The 20,374-nt window shown below is 36.4% G+C and overlaps 2 protein-coding genes across 2 annotated transcripts; one reads left to right on the forward strand and one right to left on the reverse strand.

Annotated features, from left to right (window-relative positions):
- The first annotated feature begins 262 nt into the window (after positions 1-262).
- LOC112083141 lies at positions 263-1,369 on the forward strand. Its single transcript, XM_024150874.1, has 4 exons — positions 263-353; positions 398-471; positions 885-1,049; positions 1,157-1,369. The coding sequence occupies exons 1-4, from the start codon at positions 263-265 to the stop codon at positions 1,367-1,369; spliced, it is 543 nt and encodes a 180-aa protein (XP_024006642.1).
- Positions 1,370-2,702: 1,333 nt separating this feature from the next.
- On the reverse strand, positions 2,703-7,149 carry LOC18010990 (ubiquitin carboxyl-terminal hydrolase MINDY-3). Its single transcript, XM_006393713.2, has 7 exons — positions 6,313-7,149; positions 5,206-5,284; positions 4,953-5,089; positions 4,737-4,848; positions 4,473-4,649; positions 3,819-3,890; positions 2,703-3,716 (listed from the first exon to the last, which is right to left on the reverse strand). Exons 1-7 carry the CDS (start codon positions 6,750-6,752, stop codon positions 2,904-2,906), a joined length of 1,830 nt encoding a protein of 609 aa, XP_006393775.1. The 5' UTR covers positions 6,753-7,149; the 3' UTR covers positions 2,703-2,903.
- Positions 7,150-20,374: the final 13,225 nt, after the last annotated feature.

The following is a 20,374-nucleotide window of genomic DNA, read 5'->3' on the forward strand; positions in this document are numbered from 1 at the left end:
CTTTATAAAATGGGTATCATGTTTGGAACTTAAAAATATTATCACCATCAAAATCTATTTATTCTCTTAAAAGATGAACTTCTTCTTCTTCAACAATTATTTTTTAAATAATCCTTTGTATACCGAGACGATGTTCCGACGAAGATTCTGGATGAGTCACTCTTTGTTTCCGCGTATTCATGAAGCGATACAAGGACATGACACTTATTTTTTCCAGCGAAGAGACGGTGTCGGTAGACTTCAGTTGTCTGGATTGTAAAAAATGACTGCAGTGTTTCGAATGTTGGCGTACAGTTCACCAGCAGATTCCACTGATGAGTATGTCAAAATAGGGGTGTCCACAGCTATAGATAGTATGAAGAGATTTTGTCGTGCTGTTTTAGATGTGTTTTTTCAGCCGTTATCTTCGATCACCAAACGCTAACGATGTTGCACGGCTACACCACATTGGTGAAAGCCGAGGATTTTCAGGTATGTTGGGTAGTTTAGATTGTGTGCATTGGAAATGGACTAGCATATTGTAGAAGCTGGTTGTAGTGGATCTCCTATTATGATTCTAGAAGCTGTAGCCGATTATTACAGCCGATTATGATATTTGGATTTGGCATGCATTTTTTGGGCTACCGAGATCTAACAATGATATCAATGTCCTAGAGACATCTCATCGTTTTGCTAATCTAGCTGAAGAAACTGCTCCACCTGCTAATTATATTATTAATGAAAAAAATTATAATATGTGTTATTATCTAACTGCTGGTATATATCAAAAATGGTCTACTCTTGTTCAAACAATTCATAATCCACGTGGTCCCAAAAAGAAATTATTTGCAAGGAAGCAAGAAGCATGTGGAAAAGACGTGCAACATGCATTTTGAGTATTTCAGTCAAGATTTGCAATTGTGAACGGACCATCACGCTTTTGGAGTAAGAGAGTGTTGCATGATATAATGCATAATATGATCATAGAGGAAGAACGTGATGTCGATGCAATAATTGAAGAACGAACCGAAGTCCCATCTACTGAAGTTGAGATAGAGAGTAATGAAGATGTTCGATTTCAAGAATTCATAATCCACGTGGTCCCAAAAAGAAATTATTTGCAAGGAAGTAAGAAGCATGTGGAAAAGACGTGCAACATGCATTTTGAGTATTTCAGTCAAGATTTGCAATTGTGAACGGACCATCACGCTTTTGGAGTAAGAGAGTGTTGCATGATATAATGCATAATATGATCATAGAGGAAGAACGTGATGTCGATGCAATAATTGAAGAACGAACCGAAGTCCCATCTACTGAAGTTGAGATAGAGAGTAATGAAGATGTTCGATTTCAAGAATTCTTAGCTCGACACAGGAAAGTCAAGGACTGAGAAGCTCATATTGAACTTTAAAATGCATTAATCAAACACTTGTAGTCTGAATATGCTAATTCTGAGAATTAGTAATATGTATTTTATTTTCCGTTGTTTTTATTTTATCGATTGTAATTTTTTTTTCATCACTGAATATATTGTTATTCTTTGTTTTTCAATTTTTTTTCTTCTTTCTATTTTCCTTCTACTTTTCTTCACCGTTTACTTCTTTTTCACCATCCTTGTATTTCCGGACTTCTTCTTCTTCTTCTATTTTTTTCCTATTTTTACTCCTCTTCTTCTTCCTATGACTTGTCTTATTTAAAACTCATTATTGTCACACTCTTCAATTTTGTCTACATCATCTTCCAATTTTCTTCCCATTCAACTTCTTTTCATTGTCTTTGACTTTTTTACTTTTTTTTCACCATCCTTGTATTCTCCAACTTCTTCTTCTTCTTTTTTTTTTACCAATTTTTACTCATCATCTTCTTTAAATTCTTTGTATTATTTAGATTCTTATTCTTCATTTTCACCTTATCCTACTTTGGCAATATTATCTTCTATTTCTTTCTCTTCAACATTTTTAGTTTTTTTTCTTCAACATCCTCATCTTCTTATCATTATCCTTCTTTGCTATTTTTATTCTATCTATTTTCTTCCTAATTCAATGTAGTTGTTTGATTTCTTTTGCTTTTATATGTGTATACTATGTTATTCTGGTATGGTCAAGATCATCTCCAATGGAACTGCATAACACCAAATTTGGTGTAATTTTTGCACCAAACTTCTCCAATAGAACTCTAAAATCTAACACCAAATATAGTGTTATAAACAGTATTACACAAAATTTGGTTTGATATTATTCACAACAATAAACATTATTCACTTATTTTATTAATAAAATAATTAATTAAATAAATATAAAATTAAATATAAAGAGATTTTTCAATTTAGTAATATAATAATAAAGAATATTTTTTTTTGGTGTGATATTTGATGTTGTGGTTGGAGATGAAAAATAATTTGGGTATTGAAATCATATCAAATATAATGTAATTTAATTTAAATTATGGGTATTATGGTTGAGATGCTATATTTGACCTAAAAGAATGACTTTTTTTTTTTATAGTTTTAATTGTAATCAATTTCTTTTGTTCAACATTTGTTCCGGCTTAAATCCCAATTTGTTTGGAAAAAATTCAAATTAAATTGGTGAATTTAATATAATTTAGATTTCTTTTTTGAAACAAATTAGGATAGAAACAAATGTTATGGAATCTGGCTCTAAGGATATGTGAAAGATATTACCTTATATATAATGATAGAAGCAGCCCCAAGATCAATGTTAGTGAACGCAATTTCATCCAACAATTGAAATATTTATTCGTCTCAATATTGTTCAATCTTAACAGGTATAACAAAAATTCTACATCAATGAACAACATAAAAGGAAAAACGGACAACGCAAAGAAAGTTCAAACGCGTCTAAACCGCCAAAATCAAATCAGCAGTTTCCCGTTTTTCCGCTTTTCTCATAATACAACATTCTTCAGACTATACTTGGAGGATCTCCAATCCAGCTACAAGTAGCACGCGACCACCGAGTTCTGATACAATCCACCAATGGTGCATGCTGTACCGGTTTAGGCTGGTTCACTTCTGAGTCTTTCTCAGAGCTCGTCGGCATTGCGCAGGACATGTACTCCTCCGGTGTCCATTTAGGAGGAACAGAGACGTTTAGTTTCGTGAGACGCGGCCTTTGCATAGGAACCGTCCCACCTTCCACAGCCATAGCTTGACCACCACCGTTAATGTCGGATTTGGCAATCCCGTTGAAGTGATAAATATCAAAGACTTTCTTACCCATCATTCCTGTTGAATCCTTTATCCCTCCCAAATTCCGGTCCAGCTCCAAGATCACTTGCCATAATTCGCTCCACACGATGAACCCCGTGGCACAGATATCATTGAGCTTATCAGTTGGGAGTCTGATGTTTGTTTCCTGAATAACTTGGTGGAAGGCCTCCACGCTGATGAAACCTCCTCCTCCGCTTTGGTCTCTTGCATCGAAAGCTCTTCTTATCTGAGCCTCTCTCAGCTCAAGCTCGTTTTCTTCTTGGACGGATGGATCCAGCGCAAACAGGACGGTGTAATGTGACTCACTGCCAATAACCCATATTGGCCATTTGGGACATTTAAGATTCTGGCCGACTTTGCAGAAATTGAGAGACTCGAGCAACGTGAGGAAGCCCACCTCCACATTTTTAGATATACCTTTTAGAAACATACCGCCTCCAAGATCCATCCTTCCATCAAACACATTAGGAACCGCTTCTCCACACAGCAGCATGTTTACAATTTCCTGGAAAAAAAAAACGGGCATAGAGAAAAATCAGCAATACTCTCAAGGGAAAAGAAGGGATAAAGAGTAAAAAACAAGTTACGGATCAGTTCGTTCTACTACCTGGGAGGCATGTCCAAATGGTGCAGTTACTAGGGGGAGGTTTGGATCATCTCTGTCGGTTTGAACGGTATCCTATTCATGACAAAAGAATTTATTTATGGCTACAACACTAGGAATGCAATTATCATAGACAGTTTTCACAATTTTAGGCAGTAGTACACTCATAAGGAACAATGATCTAGTCTGGAACATGATATTCTGGTTCTCTTAAGATCAGAAATCAATAACTAGCTTTATGTCTTACTGAACCGTACAACAGAGACAGAATCAAAGAATAATCATAAGCATTTTTCTACTTGTCCTCGATTACTAAAATGCTGATTTGGTACTGTTAATTAACACTTATCAGATTCATGCTTCCATTTGTTAGATACACAGTGAATTAGCTGCCGTATCAACGGATATTTTTTTCTATATTACGTTGAATTCTCTTTTCTGGCTGTAACCTCAATAGTAAGAACCACATGACCAAATCAAAGGTTGCCAAGTGCAGCACATGACCAAATCAAAGTATTCCAAGTTGCTCGAAAAAACTAAACCCTATGATTAATTGAGACGTCAATTCAATCCCCTAATCTATTATTCAGGTATGACTCTTTGTACAAATGTTAACAAACAAAAACAAAAAATTAAGGATCAAGGTTGCATCAATACCAGTCCACGGGAGAGTAAAGCTGAAATGAGGAATAGCAAAGCACCCATGCGACTTTGGAAAGCAGTGATTGTGCCTTCTAGCTTACTAAGGGCATTGGATTTAGTAGTGAATGTCTCGAATCTTAAGATCTTCTGCAAATCTGAAGCAGACTCAATGGGAAGCCCACTAGCCATTGCCTGCCAATATTATTAGAAGGAATCATCTAATAGGGACGCAAAACAATCATTGCACCAAATATGAAGAACAAGTGAAGTTTGACTAACCTCATCTTTCGGATTAATAATGGACTTCTCGGAATTAGAGAAACTCGCTATTACAGCACGGTTATTGTTTCCACACATAAATAGAATCTCACACATGCTCCTGACAAGGGCCCTGCAAAATCAGGGACATAGAATGACAGATTCTGAGAACTAAACCATGATAACTGAAATTGCGACATGAATCATAGTCTAACAAATCTTCTGAGAATATTTCACCTTGTTTTTACATCTTCTGGTACAGAAGAGAAAGAGTTTGACGAGACATGACGATTAGATAATGTCCAGACACCCAAACTTGGGGAAGCTTTACCTATGTCATCCGGAACGTAAAGAAGGTATTTAAGAACAAATGCCTACACAGAAAATGGAACAGTCAAGATCAACTGTAAGAATATTCACATGTTACAGAAAACCATCAACTACAATTAACTTAGATAACATGCCAGAACAAGGAAAACAAGAGAATTACTTGTAGTGCAGCTAAAACACCGCAGGGACCACCTTCATGCTGCACTAAGCCTATAGTAGTCTCAGGATCAGGGCTAAACCTATGAAAGTGTAGTAAAAACATTAGTCACATAGTTGATTGTGAAATACTATGTCTCAAATACCAGCAAGAACGACAAACATTATGGCAATACAAGATATATCAATTACTAACACATTTAGGAGATATTACTGAGCATCTAGGAGACTAACACACATATGGAAATTTCAAGCTCTTAAAAATTCACCGAGGAACGTATTTTATTGAAGATTATGTTACCATATGACATGTCTGACACAAACAAGCTATAGTCCAAAATTATATCGTGAAGACAAAAGTTATGGAATAACTCAACATTTCGCGAGACTATGCAAATCTGGTTTCTGAAATTAGAAATGAAAAAAATACAAGCACTGTAATCATGCATCCAAAGTGTGACCCGTCAAAATTAAAGTACATTTCACCGTAGAGTTTCTCCAAAAAAAGTTTGATTCGGATAGATATGCAGCAATGACTTACGGGAGATTAATTGATGTTTGATTGATTTGGTATTTTTTTTAAAAGAACTAAAGGGATTATGGTTGTGTTTTCTAACAAAAAATGGAGAATCTAGCTTCTGTGTCTGACTACTTTATAAAGGTTTTCGAGGGCTAGGTTTGTATCCGTTAACTAGTCATTAACCATATTAACCACCAATAATTATGACAAATCTTGTCATCTCAGCTACATTTCCATTTGGGAAAAAAAGGGCAGAACCAACACCATGACTTTTCTCATTAATAAAGGCCATTATACTTCTCAAACTCTCCAACTATATAAGATCAAATGCTTGAGAAAACTTTGAATACTACAATCCAAAGAATCAACTTCTTCAAGGCCTTCCTTCTATATGAATATACACAATAATCAATACCAAATACGCCACATCATTGGTAAATGCAACTAATCCAATAGCACCCAAATTTCAACTCAACTTAGGAAGAACGGTAAAAGCACACAAAATTTAAACAATCTCAGTCGAATTTCATCGGTAAAAGAACACAAAGTTAAACCCAATCCATGAATCAATCTGCTAAAGAAAAATCATACCTTATGCCTTGATTAGTCCATTGTGCAAGTACACTTTTCGATACCTCATTTCCAAACACCATTGTGAACAACTGATTTGACTCTTCCGGCGATAACTCATTCCCGGAAGAACCATCACCGTCACAAGATCTCATCGCTTCACCGATCTTCACAGCTTCATTACCAACCGCAATTGGCGAAGCCAGAGCTAGAGCTCTGGGCTTAGCTTGAGCAGGAGGGCTTTTAGGAAACACCATCATTCGTTTCTCTGCTGCAGCAGCCATGATCTCTCTCTGCAACCGCCGGCTTTTTGCCTCCGGCGATTCACCGGAGGAACCACGGAGTTGAGATCCGGATCCAGTTTCTTCAATGGGTTTACTCCGTTTCGGCTCCGGAGGATTGTATTGCATACTCATCTGAAGAGCCAATTTCAAATCTTCGTCCTCTTGATGATCCGCCATTGAAACACACAGTGATTGCCCGGATCCCAAAGATCGCAAATTTGCGTTCTTGGAGAAAACTAAGACTTCGGTTACGATTTGGGCAACGTTAAAAAACCAAAATTTGTTGTCTCCGCAAAGATCATAAAAAAATTGTAAGGATCAGATTTAGCGGAATCAGAGAAAACCTAATCCGAATCTGGTGATGATAAAATCAATATATACAAGTCCTAAAAGAGATAATCATAATAGATTTTGTTAATCCTTAGGAGTTAAATTTTTTCCTAATTTGGTAGGCATCGAAGACTAAAGAAAAGGTATGAATTTAAGGAGTTCTCTTTTGATTTTCAACGATTTTAAGGCAAATAAACTCTACAAGGAAAAGAATATGGAAACTTTTTAAATCAGCTTATCATCTCTGGATCCGTTTCACGAGTAGAATAGTGTTTTTTGTTTTTTTTTTAATTCATCGACTGGTCAACCCTTCTTTTCTTTTAGTCAACAGGTAGGTGGTCAAGTGTTCTTTTATATCCGAAGTCACATTGGTTTAGTGGCTTTGCCGCTTTGTCCGTTTTTTGTGCACAGAGATTCGACCCGATCTCCTCAAGGGGGTTGAGAGACGGTCATGTGAGCCCATACAAAACCCTAATCCAACTTTTTTTTTTTATTAGCACCAAGATATTCGAGGCCCGAGGGCATCCGAGCCCAAAGGCACCGGACTAATCCCTTGGTAACATGCCACATGGCTAAACATTAATTTGATAATTATGCGTTTGGGAGGAGTCGATCCTTGACCTAAACAAACTTGACGACCCTTCCCACAAAGGGAAACCTTTAATCCTAAATTTATTCATTTAAGAATGGTAATCATGTTTCACCGAACAATTCCACCAAATGAATATGAGTGTATGTATGATATTAGTGTTGTATGATTGATCTGTAATGCAAAAAAACATAGATAAAAACCTTTTGCTCATCCTATATATATATTTTTAAGGATTCTGTTGAGATATCAATCCAAGTCTCACATCAGAAATTTAGATTAATATGGTCTAGTATATAAGCATGATGTCCAACAGTTTAGTATGAGGCCTTTTGGGAAGGAATCCGAAAACAAATCCATGCAGGTTTTACCACTTGAACCCAAAGTGTAAAATATCATACTAATAGGAAGTTGGACATGGGCTTGAAAAACCCAATAATGGTATCAGACCGAGGTTCTAGAAAAGGTGGATCTGGACAAGTGGGTGTGGGCTGTGTGATTAGTGTGGGAGGAAGAGAGTCTTTAAGGTGACCTTGCGATTGGGGTGCCGGTGCCTTGTATCGAAAGTCTTCCTAACAGTTGCGCAAGGGTTAGGAGAAGAGTTTCGATGGTGCGTACGGTGGTACAATATGGGTGCCAATTTTCACAGGAAGTTGGAAGGTCACGGGTTTGTGTGGTTCTTGGTTTGAGGGAGGGATTGTTGGGATATCAATCCAAGTCCCACATCGAAATTTTAGACCAATATGGTCTAGTATATAAGCATGATGTCCAACAGTTTAGTATGATGCCTTTTGAAAAGGAATCCAAAAACAAATCTGTGCCGGCTATACCACTTGAGCCCAAAGCGACATTATATCATACTAATAGGGAGTTGGACATGGACTTGAAAAGCCCAACAATTGGTATCAGAGACATGTTCTAGAAAAGGTGGACCTCGACAAGTGGGTGTGGGCTGTATGTTCGGTGTGGGAGAGAGAGTCCTCTAGGTGACCTTGCGATTGGGGAGCCTTGTATCGAAAGTCTTCCTAACGGTTGTGCAAGGGTTATGAGAAGAGTTTCGTTGGTGCGTACGACGGTACAAGATGGGTGCCAAGTTTTGCAGGAAGTTAGAAGGCCACAGGTTTGTGTGGTTCTTGGTTTGAGGGAGGGATTGTTGGGATATCAATCCAAGTCTCACATCGGAAGTTTAGACCAATATGGTCTAGTATATAAGCATGATGTCCAAGAGTTTAGTACGAGGCCTTTTGGAAAGAAATCGAAAAACAAATTCGTGCAGACTTTGCTACTTGAGGACAAAGCGGACAATATTACACTAATCGGAAGTTGGAAATGGGGTTGAAAAACCCAACAATTGGGAGGCCTTTTGGGAAAAAAACCCAAAATAAAATTTGTGTGAGATTTTCTACTTGGGCTCAAAGCGAACAATATCATACTAATATGGAATTGGACATGGGCTTTTAAAGCCCAACAATTGGTATCAGAGGTTCTGGAAAAGGTAGACCTGGACAAGTGGGTGTGGACTGTGTGTTTAGTGTGGGAGAGAGAACCCTCAAGATGACCTTGCGATAAAGAGGTGCTGGTGACTTGTGCCAAAATTCTTCCTAACAGTTGCGCAAAGGGTTAGGAGAAGAGTTCCGTTGGTGCGTACGATGGTATAAGATTGGTGCCAAGTTTTACAACAAGTTGGAAGACCACGGGTTTGTGTGGTTCTTGGTTTAAGAAAGGAACTGTTGGGATATCATTCCAAGTCCCATATTAAAAGTTTAGACTAATATGGTCTAGTATGTAAGCATGATGTCTAATAGTTTAGAGGCCTTTTGGGAAGAAATCCAAAAACAATTCTGTGCGGGCTTTGCCACTTGAATCCAAAACGGACAATATCATATTAATAGGGAGTTGGACATAAGCTTAAAAAATCCAACAATTAGTTGTCTAGGATTATTAAATCTAGTCTAACAGATAAAAGATGAATAAGGTATATGATGGGGTATCTGTTTTAGATATAGAACAATAGACTTTTACATAGTTTAATAAGAGTTCAGAAATTGATTTTTGACTACCCAAATTTTACGATCCCGTTTTGTTATCTGTTGGTAATGTCTCGTATTTTATCGATTACACTTAACTAATGTTTTTTAATATCTGTTCCCTATCCTAATTTGTTACATTAAACTGATGTCAATAATGGATATATATATGACCTACCTAATACAATCAATTTTACTAGATTTTTGTAGATAACGTTTTCTAATTTGCGTTAAGTTAGCGTATAATACCACAAAATAGAATTTAGAATAGTTTACAAATACCTGAGAATACTATCAACAGATAACTAATGCATCATTTGGGGTCAATTGTTGCTATAAAACTCTTCTTGAATTAAATGATGAGTACTTTGCTCAATCAGTTATCTCTCTACTTTTAATATCAAGACAAAAAGTTTGTATCATTTATAGGGGTGTGTAAATGGTTGTTGAGGTAACAATTAATGATCAAATCTGGCTGAGAAGCAAATAACCAAATATATTTCAATTGCATGGAACTATGTACAAATACAAGAAACACAGAAAATTAGATGTGGTTTCTCAACAAGCTCAACTTGGAGTTGCATCCTAGAAATAACACTTGTTTCATTTTAATCTAAGATCGGTAATAGGAAAACTATTATAGTGTTTTCAATTCATTTTATGAGGCCTTTTTATGGTGATTTGTATTAGGTTTGCTCAATGTATATAAAAAGAACTACCTGTAGAATGTGTTAGGTATATTGTAACTATAGTAATCTTATATTTTGCGGTTCAATCCTCTTCATATTGATGTTACCTTGTGATAAATTTGTGGGGCGTTTGGTCATCTATTGGCTAGATTAATAAGCATATATAAACTAGCTGAACGTTTTTATACATAATTATTTTTTACTACTAAAAATAATTTTAAGTTGATATAACATAACTATATTAAAAGTATTCGAAAAAATGATGGAAGTATATGTTTTATACCAAAAAAATGAAACCCTTATAAGAAGTAACGAATCTATTATATAAAAAGTGGGTTGTGTCTTACAAACGTGACACATCAGCACCCCTTCTTTTGACACATCAGCTTTACTAAAAAAATAAACTAAACATTATTTAAGAAAAAAATTTATCGATATCAAACTTTTATTGATTATGTCATATTAGTATTAGTTTCTCATCCAAAAACGATTCATCTTCTATACTTCCTCTTTCCTTTTGTATTCAACCCTTTCAAGCTCCCTTCCTCATCCGCAATCAATTCGTTTGAGATGAAAACTGAGAACTATCCTTAGTTTTGTGGACGCCATTATAGCTAAAAACAGTTCATGTCCAGATGTCCTCCAATATTTTTCGCTTGAATTGTGGTATGTATGTCCATGATCTCTCTCACACTTTGTAAAATTATACTTTGAAAGCTTCATGAACATGTATGATGACTCTCTAAATAATATATGTCTAACCAACTATATGTCAGGTCTCCGGTCCTCTAGGATCAACTCCCAACGATTAGAGCATCTCCTCGTTGGTATGGTTTACTGGTGCTTGCCTCGAGGAAGATGTCACTAATACACAACAATTTTGAAGTTTTTGACCAATCAAATCAACTAAAATCTGAAATTGGAAACTTCAAATTTTTAAAACATTATATGGGCTCTTTTTTTTTTTATAAAAAAATAGTAAGCATGACCTTGAGTGTTAGAGATAGATCAAAGGCGAAGGATGTGTAAGCAAATGCCATTAGAAAGGGTAAAACTATAAAATATACATATCAATATGTTATATATTTAACACTTGTTTGTTGGGTGATATATCTGCATATTAACTAAAAAAGGCTATCTATCTATATTCTTTAAATTTATTTCCATATTAACTTTTTGTGTAAGACATGATGCAAATTCAAGATAGTTATGGATTCACCGTAATGATCAACCTAGAGAAATTAATAGAGAAAATGACTATACATTGATCTAAAAAAATGAACCGATATAATTAATGACCAAAGCAGTATCATGCACAGTACAGAAAAACACATTAAACATTTACAAAAAGATGAAACAATGTTGCCAAAAATATAAGTTTTTTTCTCTAGTTTGGTCAAAAACTAAAGTCAAATTCAACCAATATGCTCCATGAATCAGTAAACTGGATTTGATAATTGACCGATATTGTTGGTATTGATTTGGTGGAGGATGAAAATGTTCTATTATTAATTGACAAGGACATTAAAAAAGTAACATTTGTTCTACGTATTATTTAGATAAGTGCCATACTGAGGTGTCACTCTCAGAGAGCTTCTCAGAGATATTTTAAAATTAGATTCAATTTACTAAATTAATTACATCATATACTATCATATACCACATTAAACATTTACAAAAAGATGAAACAATGTTACCAAAAAAATAAGATTTTTTCTCTAGTTTGGTCAAAAACTAAAGTCAAATTCAACCAATATACTCCATGAATCAGCGAACTGGATTTGATAATTGACCGAGTTGATTGGTATTGATTTGGTGGAGGATGAAAATATTGACAAGGACTTTAAAAAAGTAACATTTATCCTATATATTATTTCGATAAGTGCCATACTGAGGTGTCACTCTCAGAGAGCTTCTCAGAGATATTTTAAAATTAAATTCATTTTACTAAATTAATTGCATTATATACATTAATATTAATTTGATTAGAGATTAGTTTATATCAATTACAGTATATATTTAATACTCAAACATTAAATTTGTAAAGATATTCTCTCTCTTTCTATTTCTTATCAACATATTTATAAAAATTTAATACATAATAATACTTATGTTACTAAACATTATATTTCTTATCTCATCTTTATTTCATCTTAATTTTGTTTAAAAAATAATCACATTATCTATTTAATAATAAGAAAATCAAAATATTTCCATACATATTATAATTCAAATTTTTTTAATATCAAAAGCAAAGTATCTTAGTCTGATGTTGAACCGGTTAGATAGAACATACTAATCTTATTTAGTATATTTAATATATAATTTCATTCATAGAAAAATATTATTTAAATTAATTATAAAACCAATAATTATATATATCTAGCATGTATGCAATTGTATTACAAAATAAATTTAACTGTAATTATTATTTATAATTGCATAATCAGCACATAGATTTACAATTATAAATATCAGCTAACATTTTTGTAATTGTATTTATATACATTATATTTGTATATTCGAATAAGAGAATTATGATTAATATTTATCCCGCGTGCGGATAACCACCTAGTTATGGTAGTAAAGAAGCAAAAAAGGAGAAGGAGTTCGGTAAAATTTAGGTTTATTGTTTTTGGGTTTCACTGATGTCGCGGTGATGGGTAAGTTTTACCCTAAATGAAATCAATAGCTGCAAATGCACAATTGATCGATTGTAATACTTAGGGATCGAATCCACAGGGAAGGAGGATATTTCCTGCAAAAGCCTTCGAATGAAATATGAAGTAAGGAAGTAAGAACCAGACGATTTTTGAAGAGGTTTTGGTGGTGTCTTTAAAACTAACCTTAACGAGAAAATACGGAAATTAAAATGACCTAATAATTAAACTTAAAGAAATGGACTAAAAATGAGAACAACGGCTAGACCTAATTGCTTGTATGAAAATCGGCTCGGATAAAGAAAAATAACCTTGTATTGAAATCGGCGAAAACTTATAAAGACGAGACGATGAGTTTTCAGGGAAATTCTCTCCGGGGGATGAACAATTCAAAACATTTCTAAGAGAGTAAATTAAAATATCATAGCTAAAACTTTTAGAACTCGAGTCACGAATGTATGAATACGCCACTGTCGTGATCATAACCAACTATCTCTCTCAACCTTGACCAGTAGGTTTCCACTCTGGCCCTGGAAGAGAAAAGATGCGATATGCTTAAGACTCATCAATATTCACAGCTCTCCCATAGGTAGGTTTCCACTCCTATGGTCGATCTGCTCTTCTCGAACTAGATCTGGCCCCGAATGAATTCTTTCGCAACACCCAAGACCTAGATCAGATTGTAGTTCATGAAGCTACTCCCATGCATTATAAATAAGTTTAGAAGAAAAAGTTATAGGATTCGGCTTCAATAGCTAATGGAATCCTTATCGAACATATATAGCCCCCATCGAAAATCCCTTAAACCCAACAATAAAACAACTCAGACATGAGGAACGAAAGCAAAAACATTGTATTAAATAACTCAGTAGAAATCGATATTGAAGAAGAAATAAAAATGGTTCAAGAGATAGATCTCTATCTCCCTAAAAACAAAGTATTGAAAAACCTTAAAGTTTTCTAAAACATAAAAAGCATAAAAGATGATACGACTTAGGGTTCCTAAAACATGTATATATAGTGCTCAAGACATTTCTGGGTGTCACTTAGGGTTTCTCCAAATGAGAGAATTATTTTGGGCTTGAAAATGGGCTTCGGGGTCGGACAGACCATTCTCCGCGGTCAGGTTGGTCGGGACCGTGGGGAATAGGTTGTTGGCCACGGGTACGAATGCTTGCCGGCTAGTTTGTGGGACATCTTTCTCTTCGCGTAACTTTTGATTGAACCATTGGATTGCCATTCTGTAAAGTGTGCTGGAAAAATGGTAGTTCCATCTTTACGGTCTCCAAAATTGAGCTGGATCAGACGGTGAGAAAATCTTCATTTGGGGGTGAACTTCAGACGGTTTGATTCTGAGCTGAAATCTGGTCTTCTATCCATTTTGTAAGCTTTTCTCTAAGTTTCCTGACAAGAGTCTTGAAACTACAAATACTAGAAAAACATAATAAAAACACTTGAAAGCAATAAAAAACATAGAAAAAGTATTTCAAAACGAACCATAAAAGTGGTCAAAATACGGTGTTAACAACTCCCCCAGACTTAAACCTTTGTTTGTCCCTAAACAAAGCAAAAATCTAAACTGGTTAACTGAAAACAAAAATAGGAAATGCACAAATCCCAGAGACATTCCTAAACTAGGACCATAGATCGTACATCAATCCACAACTTAGTCTAGAAAATTCTCACAAAGACACAAAATATATTAGTCCACTTTTTCAGTCAACTAGCTCTCTACATTCATTAAGTGCAAGAGTGAATTCTCATCAAAGACATCATCCAGAGTAGACGACGTTTGGTATTTAAGGGCTATTTAAGTGGTGGAGTTAAAGTGTTTCCGGTTACCTGATGAATCTGGAGGATGCAAGATATTATGCAAAAATGCAAGAGAGATAAGGACCTGTTGATGACCGCAAATTTCAGTCACTTCTTCTTGTCAAATGTTGTTGCATAATCCTTCCTCCTTTGTTGTGAACAGCTGTTCCCCCAGACTCATGATCTCAAAAACTCCATATAATCGAACTCTAGCTTGCCTCAAGGATAAAATCGATCCTCTTAGACTCACTAAGGTTTTATTTCCTTTCTTTTCATTTCTTTCTTTTCTTTTTTGGAATTTTTTTTTATTTTTTTAAAAAGAGGAAATAACGTTTTAGAGAGAAAGAGAAAGTCTACGGGATGAAAATGTACCAATGTGTGGCGATTTTTCTAGGATAAGCTGAGTTTTCTTCTTTGTTGAATCCTTCCGGTAAAGTTTCCGGCAAAATCACAGTTCTACGTCTTAGTGACTGAAAACTACGTCGTTCCTCTTTCTCTCCAACGTTTTTGCACATATCTGCATATAAGACAATAGAAAACAAGTGCATTGTGGTTCGAAAGAGGTTTGGTTAAGGTGGGGAACTAGCTAAAGATGAACTAGCCATTCAGGATAAACAGAGAGTGGTAAAATGGTAAAGGAGTCCTGAATGTATGTTTCGTTTCCCTGGTCTAATGTTTTAATGAGAGAATTAAGTCCATGGTAAGTCCAAATAAAACAGAGCTAGTGTGTTCCCTCATCTAAATCGAAATCATTCAAATATCTCTAGGGTACTTCGCTTCAAATGTGCTTAGCTACTGTCTAGTCTAGTCCTAAATCATGAATGAGCATGTCACTAGGAACAATCTAAAACCACATAGTCAACTATCATTGATTCATGTTTACCATTCCTTTTAAAACGTATTGTTTTGAAAACCGTTATTGAAAAACTTTAAACAAAATGCAAAAATGTAGATAATGCAAGACTCATGAAAGAAAAGTGGTTAGAAAGGGATGAAATCCTCCCCCAGACTTATATCATACTGTCCTCAGTGTGAAACAAGTCGAGATTGGATGAGAAAAATGCATAGATAATCGAATTCGGTAAGCCAAAGAGAAGTTACCTGGATCTGAGATGCTGATTGAGATGGACCGGTTCCATTCAGAAAGATGTGGGAAGGTGATGAGTGGTGATGGGAGGTGGTGGGAAGTGATGAATGAGGTGGAATGAGACTTAGTGAGGTGGAATGAGGTGAAGTGGGTGATTTCGGGTTGGGTCTCATGTGAACGACTATTGGCTGCAGTCAGAGCTTACGCGACCGAGGTGAAAGCATGCTTGGCCGCGGTCAGAAAGACGCGGCCGTGGTTAAAGTGGGCTTGGCTGCGGTCCGAACTCCTGCGATCGTGGGGGGCTTAAATGCGGCCTGTTTCCTGCTTCTCCTTGGTTCCTGTTGGGCCAAGCAGTCAGGGACCATCCTCTTTTTGGTTTTTTTTTTGGTTTTTTAATTTTTTTGGCTTTTTGAATTTATAAGAAAGACCTGAAACTAAGAAAAAGAAAAAGATCAATAGATAAAGAAAGAAAACAATACCTAAATGGGTTGCCTCCCATTAAGCGCTTATGTTTTAAGTCGTTTAATTTGACTTTGGTGTAGGATGTGACTTATTCCAATGAAGAAGACCTTGTCCTAAGACAAGTTTTTTTCAAAATCTTCTTGCTTTGCCTAGCAGGCTTCTGTTGCAGGACGTTTTCCTGCTTTGCTGTTGTAAGGGACAACTTCTGTAAAGATATCTTTTGTCGATATTGTCCATGATGGCTCTGGAAGTTGCTAGAAAGGACCATCCGAGAATCACTGGATGTGCTGCGTCTCTTGTTTCGACGATGTAGAAGTCGACATGCACAATGCAATCTCCTATTCTCAATGGAATGTCTTGGGCTATTCCTTTAGGTATTGCATTGGAATCATCAGCTAGACTAATCTTCGCCATAGTCCTGCACAGGTGTTTAATACCAAGTCTCAAAGCAATAGCCTTGGACATCATCTTCAGACAAGCTCCAGAATCACAAAGTACATTGTTAAACATTTCTCCTCTAATCGAACAAGAGATGAGAAACTGACATTGACCTTCGATTTTGTGATGAAAAGGTCTACCTCTTCTGGCATGATTGAACAAGTCTTATATTTCAGAAATGGATTCCTCGCTCTCACAGAAGTAATTGCCTATCATGAAGTCTTTGCAAGTTCTTGCAAAGGTGATTCCTTCAGGCAAGTTTCGAACTACATCATTGAACTCATCAAGATTTTCTTTGCTGATTTTGTTGGTGTAGTAGCTGCATTCTTCAGGTTTTTAAAGGTGAATTGAGTATATTGCAGCATCAGGTGATGTTCTGGGAAAGGACAGGCGTCTGGCTCTCCCAAAGTAGGTTCATATATCATCCTTTGTCTCCTTGCTGTACCTAAAGAAAACTTGCAGACAACCAAGGTCCCATACATCATCAAAACCTTTATAGAGAGGGATCGTCTTCACAAACTTGTTGAATTCAATGAACTCCACGAATAGACGATAGTCTTCGTCTTCAAGGTATTGTCCTTCATATTCATTTTCATAAGCTAAAACTATGCTGCAAGGAAGTACTTCATCTTCTTCCTGATATGTTTTGGAGCTGATGGCGTACACTGTTTGCTCGAGCAAAGGGGTCCTGACCAATCCAGTAAGTGCATCTAACGAACACTGGCCTGTAAGAATAGAAGAAGGTTGAGGCGAATCTGACTGATGGTTTTCCACGGGTAGAGGACACATGACCGCGGTGAAAGGGATTTTTGCCGTAGGTAGAGGACTCATGACTGCGGCCATAGGGCTGTTGGCCGCGATCGCGGGAGGTGCGACCACTGGTGAAGGACTCCGAGGTGGTTTAGTCGTTTCATCTTCTCCTTTGCCTTCTAAATGGTTTTTTGGATCTTCTAACTCAATTTCCTCCTCTCTTGAGTCAAGATCTTTGATGAGAAGTGTCGAACCATACGTTTCGTGCCCTTGCATAAGCTTTTCGACCTTTTCTTTGACTTCATCAAGAGCATAGAGTAGTTTGTCTACGGTTGAGTCAATCTATTCTGCTTTGTCTCGAACCTTGTGTACTCCATCCCAAATCTCTTCCACGTATGAGTAAGTCTGGTTGTTATGTCTTCTGCTTCATGGAGTTTGATCTCTAAGGTATGGATGTTTCCACTAGCCTTGCGAATGCTGACTTTGTTCTCTCTAACTCGTCCTTCAACTGCGTCTATTCTTCCTTTGATAATCTCGGCATCCTTGTTTGTTTGAGTCTCGATTGATTTGACTTGAGCAGAAAGATCTTCATGCTTCTTATTGAAGTAAATTGACATGTTGTCAATTCTCTAATGAAGGGCGGCTCTAGAGACGGCTTGAACTGCGATGAATTGCTTGATTATGGCTTCAAGTTGCTCCAATTGATTACTGATCTGGACGTTCTCATTATGCTGGAGGATTTGGTGAGGTAGGCGATGCATAGGAGGTTTAGGGTTTACCATTGGAGGCGTGTAGGGATCGTCCAAGAATGCTTGGTAGTTCGGATTTGAGTTTCGAACTTCGTTGAAGAGGTCGCGTATGTATTGCTCTTCTCTGCACCTGGTGGCTTGAGGAGTATTGTAAAAACCGCTCTTGTAGTAGGGATTTTGATTTACAGGGTTCATTGTTTCGGGAACTGAAAGAAAAAGAACCAAAAAATGGAAATAACCAGAAAAGGGTTCTAGAGTCAATTTACCAACCTTTCTTAGGGTTTTGCGGAAAAGAAAACACGTGCCTTCCCGGCAACGGCGCCAAAAACTTGATGTCGTGGTGATGGGTGTGTGTCAAGTTTTACTCTAAATGAATTCAATAGCCGCAAGTGCACAGCTGATCGATTGTAGTACTTAGGGATCGAATCCATAGGGAAAGAGGATCTTTCCTGCAAAAGCCTTCGAAAGAAATATGATGTATGGAAGTCTAGAACCAGGCTATTTTTTAGGGGTTTTGGTGGTGTCTTTAAAACGTAAAAACTAATCTTAACGAGAAAATACGGGAATTAAATGACCTAATAACTAAACTTAAAGAAATCGACTAAAAACAAGAAAAACGGCTAAACTTAATTGCTTGTATAAAATTCGGCTGGGATAAAGAAAAATAACCTAAGGACTAAAACTTGTATTGAAATCGGCGAAAACCTATAAAGACGAGACGCTGGGGTTTCAGAGAAATTCTCTCCGGGGGATGAACGATTCAAAACATTGCTAAAGAGTACATTAAAAGATCCTAGCTAAAACTTTGAGAATTCGAGTCACGAACGTATGAATACGCAACTGTCGTGATCATAACTAACTATCTCTCTCAACCCTGACCAGTAGGTTTCCACTCTGGCCCTGGAAGAGAAAAGATGCGATATGCTTAAGACTTGTCAATATTCACAGCTCTCCCATAGGTAGGTTTCCACTCCTATGGTTGATCTGCTCTTTTCAAACTAGATCTGGCCCCGAATGAAAACTTTCACAACACCCAAGACCTAGATCAGATTGTAGTTCATGACGCTACTCCCATGCATTATAAATAAGTTTAGAAGAAAAAGTTCTAGGATTCGGCTTCAATAGCTACTGGAATCCTCATTGAACATATATAGCCCCAATCGAAAATCCCTTAAACCCAACAATAAAACAACTCAGACATGATGAACGAAAACAAAAACATTGTATTAAAAAGCTGAGTAGAAATTGAAGAAGAAACAAAAAGGGTTAAAGAGATAAATCTCTATCTCCATAAAAGCAAAGTATTGAAAAACCTAAAAGTATTCTAAAACATAAAAAACATAAAAGATGATACGACTTAGGGTTCCTAAAATATGTATTTATAAGGCTTAAGACATTTCTGGGTGTCACTTAGGGTTTCTCCAAATGAGGGAATCATTTTGGGTTTGAAAATGGGCTTCGGGGTCGGACAGACCATTCTCCGAGGTCCGGAAAGTCAGGACCGTGGGGAATAGGTTGTTGGCCGCAGGTAGGAATGCTTGCCGGATGGTTTAAAGGACATCTTGCTCTTCGCGTAAAGTGTGCTGGAAAGCTGGTAATTCCAGCTTTAAAGTCTCCAAAATTGAGCTGGATCAGATGGTAAGAAGGTCTTCATTTGGGGTGAAATTCTGACGGTTTGACTCTGAGCTGAAATCTGGTTTTTTATCTATTTTGTTAAGCTTTTCTCTAAGTTTCATGACAAGAGTCTTGAAACTACAAATACTACAAAAACATAATAAAAAACACTTGAAAGCAATAAAAAACATAGAAAAAATATTTCAAAACGATCCATAAAAGTGGTCAAAATACGGTGTTATCATTCACCGATATCATCGTTGAAATCAAATTCATAACCAAATGGTGGTAACAGAGTGGTTCCCTTTTTTTATGAGAGTTTCCTTGTTGGTCTAGGTTAGGGATCGACTCCCCATAGAAGGGAAATTGCAACATTTAATCATTTGCCACTGGGGCATTCACATGGTCTCTCCAGACTCCAGGATTAGTCGGTGTAGGAGGATGATGTGTTGGTCTACAGTCAGGATTAAAAATCCGAAGCTGCACCACCGGCAGTCCTCTAATTCAGCCGGATCACAATCACATGAGTTATTAAAAAAAAAATCAAAATCATCACTACTGATTAATATTGATACAAATTCTTTTTTGTCAG

Source organism: Eutrema salsugineum, unplaced genomic scaffold, assembly GCF_000478725.1.
Source record: "Eutrema salsugineum unplaced genomic scaffold, Eutsalg1_0 scaffold_7, whole genome shotgun sequence".
NCBI lineage: Eukaryota > Viridiplantae > Streptophyta > Magnoliopsida > Brassicales > Brassicaceae > Eutrema > Eutrema salsugineum.

Coding starts and splice junctions, on each gene's coding strand:
- LOC112083141 (XM_024150874.1), top strand. CDS start 263: ATGACTGCAGTGTTTCGAATGTTGGCGTACAGTTCACCAGCAGATTCC. Junction 472..884: donor TGAAAGCCGAGGATTTTCAG/GTATGTTGGGTA, acceptor TGAGTATTTCAG/TCAAGATTTGCAATTGTGAA. Junction 1,050..1,156: donor AGATAGAGAGTAATGAAGAT/GTTCGATTTCAA, acceptor TGAGTATTTCAG/TCAAGATTTGCAATTGTGAA.
- LOC18010990 (XM_006393713.2), bottom strand. CDS start 6,752: ATGGCGGATCATCAAGAGGACGAAGATTTGAAATTGGCTCTTCAGATG. Junction 5,285..6,312: donor TGGACTAATCAAGGCATAAG/GTATGATTTTTC, acceptor ACACTTTCATAG/GTTTAGCCCTGATCCTGAGA. Junction 4,849..4,952: donor CCAGAAGATGTAAAAACAAG/GTGAAATATTCT, acceptor CTGATTTTGCAG/GGCCCTTGTCAGGAGCATGT.